At 38.5% G+C, this 10,910-nt stretch overlaps 1 protein-coding gene across 1 annotated transcript in view; it reads left to right on the top strand.

The window, feature by feature from the left end:
• The first annotated feature begins 988 nt into the window (after positions 1–988).
• Positions 989–10,910, top strand: part of CAPZA2 (capping actin protein of muscle Z-line subunit alpha 2) — a 47,684-nt gene continuing 37,762 nt past the window's right edge. The window contains exon 1 of the mRNA XM_045564847.1: positions 989–1,157. Within this exon, the coding sequence (XP_045420803.1) occupies positions 1,119–1,157 (39 nt within the window). The 5' untranslated portion in view covers positions 989–1,118. The remainder of the gene's footprint in view (positions 1,158–10,910) is intronic.

Genomic DNA, 10,910 nt, shown 5'->3' with positions numbered 1-10,910 from the left:
CTAAACACTAAGGCCTTGCTATTCAAAATGTGGTCTCAAGGCCAGGAGCACTAGCATCAGCGGAGAGCTTGTTATTAATAGAATTACAGATTCTCCAGACCCATCCCAGATCTATTGAATTAGCAAGTTCCCTTTAACAAGATTCCCAGTTGATTTATATATACAGCTTTGACTGTATCTTTACTCTCTTGTAAACTTGAAGCTTCAAAAGTAGGGTTGCCAGATTTAGCACATAAAATTAAAGGATGTCCAGTAAAATTTGAAAGCAATGAATAATTTTTTAGTATACATATGTCTCAAATGCTTCATAGGACATACTTATACTTCTTAAAAATTGTTTATCTGGAATTCACATTTTACTAAGTCTCCTGTATTTAACCCGGCAACCCTATTCGGGAGGGTAGAATCCATGTCTAACGTAACTTTTTATCCCCCTGGAACAGTACAATGCTTTCCCCAACTGCTCAATATATGGTTGTTTCATGAGTAGAGAAAGTGAGCTTCTTGAGAACAGAGGTTTCTCTGGGTATTTTTGCTCAACATTTTATATCACCAGAGACTAACATAGTGCCAGGCACACCATTAAAAGACCAATAAATATTTGTTGGATGAAGACATGAATAAATCAAGAGCAATCTTTCAATTATGGACCAGGTTGTGTGTGCATATTTTAATGAAAGCCGAATATTTTTCTAATATTAAAAAAGGGGGGGTGTTTGAAAAGCTTCTATTTGTACCCTTTTTCACATTTTAGCTGGTAGAGTTCAGGACTTGATGGGAACATAACCAAGTGCTCAGAATGTACTCATCGCAGACTTGATCCATATGGTCACTGGTGGGGACAGAATGCTACACTCACGACGCCGACAAGCCTGCAGCAGGCGGCTCTGGGAGATACCTTGCCCCTCCCGGCTGCCTAGGCGCCCGCGCAGGCGCACAGCCGTGCTCCGACCCTGAGGGCCGGGCAGAGGGAGGCGGGGCTCCCTGGGCGCGTGCGCGGCGGCCCGAGCAGCGGCCCCTCCCTGGACGGGGGCGCGCGGCGCGGAGGACCGCACGGAAAGGGGGAAGTCAGGTGGCCGCTGCCGCCGCCGCCGCCGCGGTTTGTCGCCAGAAGGAAGATGGCGGACCTGGAGGAGCAGTTGTCTGATGAAGAGAAGGTAAGAGCGGCGGGGGCGGCGGAGCTGGTCTGTGGGGAGCCGGTCCGTATCGGCCCGGACTGTGGCCGCCGCGGAAGAGCGTTGGCCGTCGGACTGTGCCCTCGGCTGCCCTGCCTCCCCCTCCTCGCTGCGCCCAAGTGCCTGCCCCTGTCAGTCACCCGAGGCCCCGCGCGGGGGCAGGTCTCTGCCGGGCCTGCTAGCTCCGCTCCTTGTAGGGTGTGTGCTCCGAAAATAGGAAGCCGGGGCCGGGCGGCTGCTGGCCTGGCGCGGCGGGCGGGGGCGGAGGGCGGCGGCCGCCGGGGACCCTCTCCCTTCGCGCGGGGACTGGGGACTGCGGAGGGGTCTGTCTTGGGCCTGGGAGCGGCCCAAGGGCAGTGCCCAGCCTGGAGGCCTGCCCTGGAAGTGTGGCCGCGGGTGAGGGGTAAGAAGAAAAATCGCTTAGGAAGCAGACCTTCACTTCTCCCTTCTACTTCCCCCTCCCCAAAGCAAAATGCTTCTTTTCTTAAAAGAGGCCGTACTTCTGTACGGCTTTTCCTTTCCCCGTAGAGGTCTCTCTCTTTTCTCTCTTTTTTCTTTTCTTGGCTCTAGCTGTAAGCTTTGCAGCTCCCATGTTCCCTAGGAGGCAGCGAGTTGCTCACAAAAGACCCCCCCCCCCATAGTTGTTTTCTGGCCAGGTTGGCAGCAGTCCTCCTGGGGGCAGATTTGGTGGCACCCCGTCTTACTGCCAGGACTTCTTCCGAAGAGGAAGATTGTGCAACCGCTTGCACTGTATGTTAGATGCTGTGGCAGCAATGGAAGCAGATGAACGACTTTAGTTCTCAAACATTTGAAATAAGAAATCTGATCATTGAACTAGTTCTCTCTTATTTGCCCGTTTCCTTTGGCTACCGTGAAGGTCCCATTCCCAGGGGGTAGTGGGGTAGGGGAGAACCCTGCTAATTTTGAATATTTCCTAAAAAGGAACGTAACTGACATAGCTATATGAATAAGGTAATTACAGTTTTGGAAATGTCCACTCTTAATTTAAAATTTAACAGTGCTTCATTTTGATGTTCCAAAGCAGTATAGAAGCCATGTACATTATGGTATTTAAGAAATGCTAATGTAAGCCTAAGGATAATTCAGTTGGAACTTTCTGCTGTAAATGTTTTTATATGCTGTGTTCTTGCACTGAAATCTAAGGTTCTGTCTCCTTCCTGATGTGAATGTGCAGAAGTCAGCCTCATCTTCATTTTTGGAAATCTTTTTTTTTTTTGCTCTGTGCTGCTTGGTGAAAATAGTAATAAAACAACAAAATGGAGAGAGCAGCAAGATTCTCCATGATCCACAGACCCAGTAGACAGAGCCTTGTAAAAGTTGCTGTGCAGTATTCCCATATGTAATATTGGTAAATAAACATGTTAGTAACTGAAAATGTACATAAGCACACATACACAAATTTAAAATTAAGTAGTGCTAAAAAGTTTTCAAAAGAGATTGTCGTGTTTTTATTCTTCCGTTCTTAAGTGGTGATTAGTTGCTCAAGTGGCTAGAAATCTAGCTGAGAAAGGACTCTGTGGGAGTTAATATAGACCTGCCATGTGTTGTAAAGGCCTAAAATAGCAAAAGTTTTTCAAAATCAGATGACGAGATTCCTTATTATCCAGCACTCTCAGGGCACTAAGCTTCATAAAGGGTGGGGAAGTGGGGGGTGTCTTTAAGCTTGCCTAGCAATATGTTTTATGAGTAAATGAAAAATTCTAACTTGAATTTTGGTGCTTTTGTTTTTATTTGTTTTTTTTTTAACAGTATTCTATAGATATTTTACATACATATCATATTTCATCATGATATTTACTAATTAGTCAAATACAATGACCAAACTTTTTGGGTAATTCAAGTAACTGGTTAAGTGAAATTTTAACATTCTTGTCACTTTAGTTATTTAAACATTCTTTTAATCTTTTGGGAGGAGAATGTGTCCAGTGTGGGATAACAAATGGAAAGGATTAAACGTGATATTTTTAAACTAATGTTTAAGTCATGTTACTCTTTTTGCCACCTTGTTTATAATTTTTAAAAATAAGCTTTTCAGCTGGGCGTGGTGGCATGCACCTGTATTCTCAGCTACTCCAGAGACTGAGGCAGGAAGATTGCTTGAACCCTGGAGTTTGACACCAGCAAGGGCAACATAGCAAAATCCTCATCTCTAAAAAAATAAAATAAAATAAGCTTTTAATAGTTTTAAGCTTTTGAAATTTCCATTATAGATTGCAAATCTAAGGAAAGGAAGCTGTTAAGATGTATCTAGTACCATACTTTGTATATGCCTGGTTCAGAGCAATTCATTACTTAATTTGTTGTCAATTTGAGGTAGTTTTATTATTACCATTTCATAGATGAGTAAAATGAGGTTTCAGAAGCTTTCAATAATTTACTCAAGGACAGTGCCCAAGACAAAGGTGGTGTTTAAACCCAAGTTTGTCAGAGTCTAAGACTCTTATGACATTATGCTACCTTAAACAAGACTGATAACAAGACTCTCTTCTGGGTTTGTCTCTTTTTTTAAATTTGTTGACAGCTTATTTTGATAGAGGAGAAATAATGGTTCTTCTTTTTCTTTAATAAAAATTATAAGTACCAAACATTAAATAATGTTAGAATCTAAATTTGTGTTTTGTTCATTTTAGAACAAAGTTTATTATTAACGCATTTAAATGTTTTATGTTGCTGGTGTAGTTTCATATATGCCCTATTTTAGAAATTAATCTAGAATAATAGCTTTGCTTTTTAAAATCATGTACAATTCCTTTTTAAGGGTACCACTGTAAAATTTAATAACCTTTTCTCCTTTGGCCACTGGGCCAATAGGAAATATATTTAGCTGAAGAAGCTCAATGAAGTTCTTTAAAGCTATTAACTTGCTATATTGTGTCCTATGAACTTTTTACGTAGTATAGAAATGGGCCTGGAACAGTTCACATTTCCCATTCCTGGGTCAGCTGTATTGTACAGTAAAACATTTTTGTGCATTTGAAATTATATGAAATTGTGGTGTAAGGCTCAAATGAAAAGAATCATTCCCAAACCTCTCTCTAGATGAGAAAATTCAAGCTCCAGAAGGAATACACTTAGTTATTGATGGGGAAGGATCTTTTTTCTTCCTGTAACCTCTCCCACCTTCCCCCTGTGATAAGAATGATGCACTCTTACAGACTCAACTTTTATATCTTTGTGAATGTGTCTCAGGTACATAGGTCTAGCTGTAACTTCTTCCTGAGCATCATTTCTACATTTTTGTCTGCTGGTCATGTTCACAGGAGATGGTTAATTAGGTGTCTTCAAATAGAGCCTACCTCAAAGTAAATTTATAAACTCTTTTCTTCTTTCCCCCACACAAAAGGGAGAGCAGCAATCTGTCTCATTCTGCTCATTTTTGTCTTTATTTCTTTATTCCCATTATTGCAGTTGTCCAGGTTTTTAATTTTAGCTCTATTCTAACATATCTACTGTTTGGTAACAAAATTTGACTGTACAAACAATGCAACTTCATTATACCTGTTTAGTGACAGCAGTTAAGGAAGAAATAGTCAAGGGAGGAAAAGTAGAAATAGAAAAATGTCTCATATATGTTCTTTCCCTTCGGTTATATTTGCCACTGTTAGGCTTTCACTATAAAGTTGCTAGAGTTATCCCTCCTGTTTCCTGTATCTAAACCATGCTTTATCGTGTCGTTTGTCTATTCTCAAAATTTTTTTACCCTGTCCAAGTATGAGAGCAAAATCTGCTCTCAAAATTTTAGTGGCTGGATTATCCATTGCCTTTATAAGGAATCCAACTCTTGAAATGGTATTTATGACTTTGTATCCTATTCTGACTTAAATAGTTCTGACATTTGTAATATATACTATTCTTTAGTCATGCTGTGAACTCCATTTCTAGTTATTTAATCTCTCAGCCTCAGTTTCCTCTGAAATGTGAGAACGTAATAGTAAGTATCTTTTCTGTTAAGTTGCTGTATGTATAAATAGTGCCTGCCATGTAGGAAGCACACAATAAATGATTGTTATTTTTTTCTGCTCATGACTTTTCATCTACTTTGAGTGTTGGTACTGCTTCTAGGTCTGTCCCTTTTTTTAAGATGAAAATCTTAGCCCTCAAGATTTAGCCAGATCACACAGCTAGTTTAATCTCTCTTCTGAATTCTATAAAATATTATTAGTATTAAATACAATTTTGCATGATAGTTGCTTACCTGTTTTCCCTTTTCTGTTGGAATTCCTAAGTGCAGAAATAATGTCATCTTTTGAATCTGTCATTACCATTTCACAAATTTTATTTTGAAGGTTAAATATACAGTTTTTACATTATTACTCTTAAGACATATTTACATATTTCACTATAAATCTAATGGCTGAGAATTTTGCTTTTAGTTCACAGTGTTTCTGTTGAAAATGAATGAAAATAACTTTTGAAAACTACCTCCATGTTCATTCATTTACCAAATATGCTATATTTCATTGATTCCAGTACTGATTGATACTTTTCTGTATTTTAAGATCTGTGAAATTATGCTGCATTGTATAATCAATGCCTTGTGATATTTCATTGGTAGGGTTTTTCCTTTTTTGGTGGTACATAAAATTATGCATCTTACATTGATTTTGAATCACGATAGGAAGGAATGTAATGCAATAACAAACAACCTAAAAATGTTGAAAACCATGGGTCTAGATAGATTAGAGTTGGCAAGAACAGTTGAGAACCTGGGTTAAGAAATGGAGGCAAAAAAGATTGCTAACAGGCTTAAGAGCTGGAATCAATAGGACTTGGTAAATCAACGTAAAGGAAAGGCATGAGTCAGAGATAACCATGAACATTAAAATCTGGATGACTGGAAAGTGGTACCGCCACTAACAACTAGAGAACACAGGCAAGAGGATGCACAGCTGGGAGGAATAATGGTGAATTTAGTTTTGGTTATACTGACTTTGAGATGCTAGTAGCAGGTCTGTGTGAAATTATCTAGCAGATAGGAAGATACAGAAATGGAGCTTGCAAAAGAGGTCAAGCCCAGAGATTATATAGAGATTTGAAAATCCTCCTCTTGTGGGTTAAAACCACAAGTTGGGATAAGCCCTTTAGGAGGAAAAGTATAGATGTAGCAAAGAGGAGAGGACAGACAGCATATAATTTAGTACTTTCATTTGAGAAATAAGTGGAGGAAAGAGACAAAAAGGTGAGGAGAGACCCTTAAAGTAGAAGTGTTTGATAACAAAATGCAGAGTTGATGCTCGTGTCACAAGATATGAACAGAATTTCAAGAAGGAGCAGTGCCCAGTGTTGCAGAGATTAAAAAGGACTATGGGATTGAAAAAAGTCTTTGGATTTAAGAGAAAGGGATAAGAAACAAACTGTATCTACTAAATGCCAGGTGCTTTAACATATATTCATTCTCTCAATTAATTGTCAGAATAACCTTGTTATTATCCCTGCTTTACAGATGGGAAAACTGGTGTAGATAAGGCCAACTATTTAAGTGGTGGCCTAGGGACTTATTAGTGGCCTTCAAGGGAGCAGTTTTACTGGGCTTCAGAGCAAGGAGTATAGAGAGAAAAGCCAGATTACATTCATACATAAAACGTATGTATGTGTGTGTTTTCTCTTTTCCAGAAATGGCCTTTCAGTTTCATCTGCATTGTAAACTACTCATTTTTTAATAACCAAACCGAAAGACTTCCCTTCTCTTCTTTTATATCCTGGTCTGTCTCTGCTCCCTTAGCAATTTGTACATACCTTTATTATAACTTTTACCAATTTTAATAGATTTACTTGATGTTCTTATTTCCTCTGTTCTTTAGGTCCAAGCCTTGTGTCTTAATCATCTTTGTAATTCTACTCGGGTCCCTAGCACATATTAGTGGTTTTCAACTCTAGCTGCACATTAGAATCACCTGGAGAGTTTATAAAGAAACATGAATGCACAGGCTCCTCTCACGAGTGAGGCATAGAGTGTCCATACTTTTTTAAAAAACAAAACAAAAAACAACTTCGCAGATGATTTGATATGAACGTTCGGCCAGGGTTTAGTCTCACTGCATTAGGGGATCAACAAATGTTGACTAAAGGATAAGAGGTAGTGACATTAAGTACAAATTATTCTTGAAAAAATTTGATAGTGAAACAAAGAGAAAGAATAGGTATTACCACTTAGTTTTTTTCTACTACTTCATTTTAAGGATACTTTTTTTTAAGATAGAGAAAATTTAGGGGTATTTGTGGGCTATGGGAAGTGATTCAGAAAGGAGAAGGAAATTGAAAATGTAAGATAAAAAATAGTTTATATAACCTTTTTCATTTAATGATAATGCCTACTTTGAATTCATGGGTTTCTTGATGTTTTAAATAAATGGTAAAAACATATTTAAAGAAGTATCAATGTTGAATTCAGTAGATGACCTAGTTTTAGGTTAAGTGCTATGGGCCCTGTTTTTAATTACCATTCAAAATGATAATTATAACGGAAAAATTTTTTAAGGAAAACTTATTTAAACAAATTACCACTCTTATTAATAAAATGTGGTATATGTATACCATGGAGTACTACTCAGCTGTAAGAAATAATGGTGATATAGCACCTCTTGTATTTTCCTGGATAGAGCTAGAACCCATTCTACTAAGTGAAGTATCCCAAGAATGGAAAAATAACCACCACATGTACTCACCGTCAAATTGGTTTCACTGATCATCACCTAAGAGCACATTTAGGAATAGCATTAATCGGATGTCTGGCAGATGTGATGGGGGGGAGGGGATGGGTGTATGCATACATAATGAGTGCGATGTGCACTGCATACTGTCTGGAGGATGGACATGCTTGAAGCTCTGACTCAGGGGAAGAGGGGGTAAGGGCAATATAGGTAACCTAAACTTTTGTACCCCCATAATATGCTGAAATTAAAAAAAAAATTACCACTCTTAAGTATACTCATTAAACTCAATTAGCCCATAACACAGACATGTTATAGTGATCATTTGGTCATAAACTATTTAAATATCAAAAAGTTCAAAAATATGTTTTTCTGTTCCTTAACTTCTAACTCTCAACAAGGCATAGGCAATTTTTAGAGAGTTGTGGGAAGCAGCTTCAAATAATTCTTGTAGTTTAATACATTGCCACATTAGAAAAAAAATTTTTCCTTGGGACCACGGGGTTTTATTAGGAAAATAGAATAAAAACTTTGAAAACAAAACTATTCTTTCTAATTTAATGAAAAATTTGTTATTTTTTATTGTTTTCTGTGCATGAGTTATGTGCAACTTGAAAAATAATTCTCGCAGCTTCCAGGGTGAAAAGACTTGTGAGTTACATAAGCTTCATGAGGCCGCAGGCTCAAAACTAGCGTGAGTTAAATACAACTCATGTGGCAGTTAATGTGTTAAGTATAAAAATGCATAATAGCTCCTTTAACTTTACTGTCAGTCTCTAAGGCGGTAACCCTTTTTGGTGTCACAGTCCTGAAGAATCAATTAAAACCTATGATTCCTTTCTCGATAAGACCAAACACCTCAAATTTTGCATATACAGTCCCTTACAGGGTATGGGTGCAATATCTGATCACCCGTGAGAATCACCTAGGGAGATTTTCTAAAATACAGATTTCTAGGTCCCAGTTCTCTGGAGATTGATTCACTAGTTCTGGAATGGAGGGTAGGAACCTATATTTTCTCAAAAACTTTCCAGGTGAATCTGATAGGCCTCCATATTTGGGAAATTCCTACCCTAATATATGTCATCTTCCTTGATCACGGAGGCCAATAGCATGTAGCATGGTGTCTACTATGTGGAAATTATAGGGGTTATAGGTAGGGTTCTCAGATAAAATGCAGATGCCCAGGTAAATTTGAATTTAAGATAAACAGTGAATCATTTTAGGGTAGATATTCCCCAGGTAGTGTATGTGGGGGCTGCTGGAGTGGGCAGCGTCCTTTACCTCTAAATTTAATGGTTCCAGGTGAATGTGTGTGTGTGTGTGTCTACATGCTCCCATACACATGTATTGTCTGCTTTTTATACTTTCATGTTTTTTTTTTTTTAACTGCTCAATGTTTTAAATTTTTTAAAAATTTTAGTCAGCTTACTATATTATAGCTGCTTTGCTGAAGACTCCATTTCTGTTAGGGAATCAGTGTTTTCTTCAGAGTTTTTAAATTTACCGGAACTAAAGTTTTACCTCAGTGTTTGTAAAATTTTACCAAATGTCCAGCAAAACTACCAGAAAAGTCTGAAGAATTCATGAACACAGGCAGTTGGAGTAACATTAATCTTGCCAACTATTTCTATAAAGTGTGGAACAACTGACAACCCACAGTGAAGCCTCCCAGCCTGTTGTACCCACATGTTCTATCTAGCTGGTGATCATAAAATTCAAGTAGCATTGCCAGTTGCTTATGACTTCCAATAATAAACACATGTTGAAGAGGCAACATAGGCTGAGGGAACCTAATCATTCCTGTCTGTGGTATTTCACCATGAAGCTTGTCTTTGCTTTAAAAGAGTGCATTCTGTACCAATAATGTAAAGAGTAACAGAATCGTGTACTGCAAGACAGAAAGATACATGTGGAGCTTTTGCTTACCCAGCTCTCCTTCCCTTTGTTCGCTTTCTCTGAGTTTTTCAGTCTTATGCAGCAGTGTAGGTATAAGTTTGTACATTTCCAAATTCCATATTTCCAGGTAGCATAGGCCAGTAAAAATACTTGATGTGTGGTGCTAACTACTGTTTCTGAGGGATCACCTAAGGCCAAGAGCAACAATTAAAAAACTGATGATGTTTGTCTCGTTCTTCATTGTTTCCTGTCATGATACCAAAGCTTTTAATCACAGCTTCTCATACCAAAAATACCTTATCTTCCGTTTACATCTGTAGCAACATTGAAAGAACCAAGGAGTTGGGAACTTTTTTAGGAAAGTAAGTAAACACGGCTCCATAGAATTCATCCACAAGTATTGCCCGTTTTTGGGTCTTTGTGACTAATCTCTTCCCATCACTGTGGTAAAAGTTCAGCTTCTACACATGTTGGTCCAACATGATGTGCTAATACCATACAACCAGTTAGTATCGTTTGCCTTTGCTACACAGTATGAGAACATCAACTCCTCTCTCTTTGCCAGCAGCATGTCAGGAACAGTATGTGGCAGGCAGCATCCCAGCATTAGCATAACACTTTTTTCACTGTCTGCAGTCTGAGACACCCCTGATCCTAAATGGCTATCTGCTGACATTTGACAAAAAGAAAATAGTGCTTGGTGGAAAGCAGGAGACAATTTCCTATGGGTTATCAAAATGAACTTGTGCTTTTACTTGGTGGAGAAGAAAATAGCATTCTTTCCTTTCTTTCTCAGTAAAAGGATTTGGGGAATTCTCTTTAGCAATGGTGGAATCAACGTCATCTGATATTGAATGATGAATATTCTTGGTTTTTTTCCTTGCCTGAACTATGTACAACTGAATTCCGCCACCTTCTTCAGAATCTTTATGGGGATTCTGATCCAAAGGAGAGTGAACAGAGTCACAAACCACCAGGATGGCAAAGTGTTCACTTTTGAGGAAGTCCGTTTCAGTTCTTCTAATTTGCTCCATCAAGACCATTTCTCACTATTTAATAAAGTAATTTTATCGTCTAATTTGTACTCTAACAAGGAGTTCTCTACAGGCTGAGGAGTACAGTGAAGGAAGGTTGCCTAAAATTGGTATACGAGCTTCTGATTCAT

The sequence above is a fragment of the Lemur catta genome, chromosome 11, assembly GCF_020740605.2.
Source record: "Lemur catta isolate mLemCat1 chromosome 11, mLemCat1.pri, whole genome shotgun sequence".
Taxonomy (NCBI): Eukaryota; Metazoa; Chordata; class Mammalia; order Primates; family Lemuridae; genus Lemur; species Lemur catta.
The sequence above is the reverse complement of the archived record's forward strand: the minus strand, read 5'-3'. Positions and strand labels throughout refer to the sequence as shown.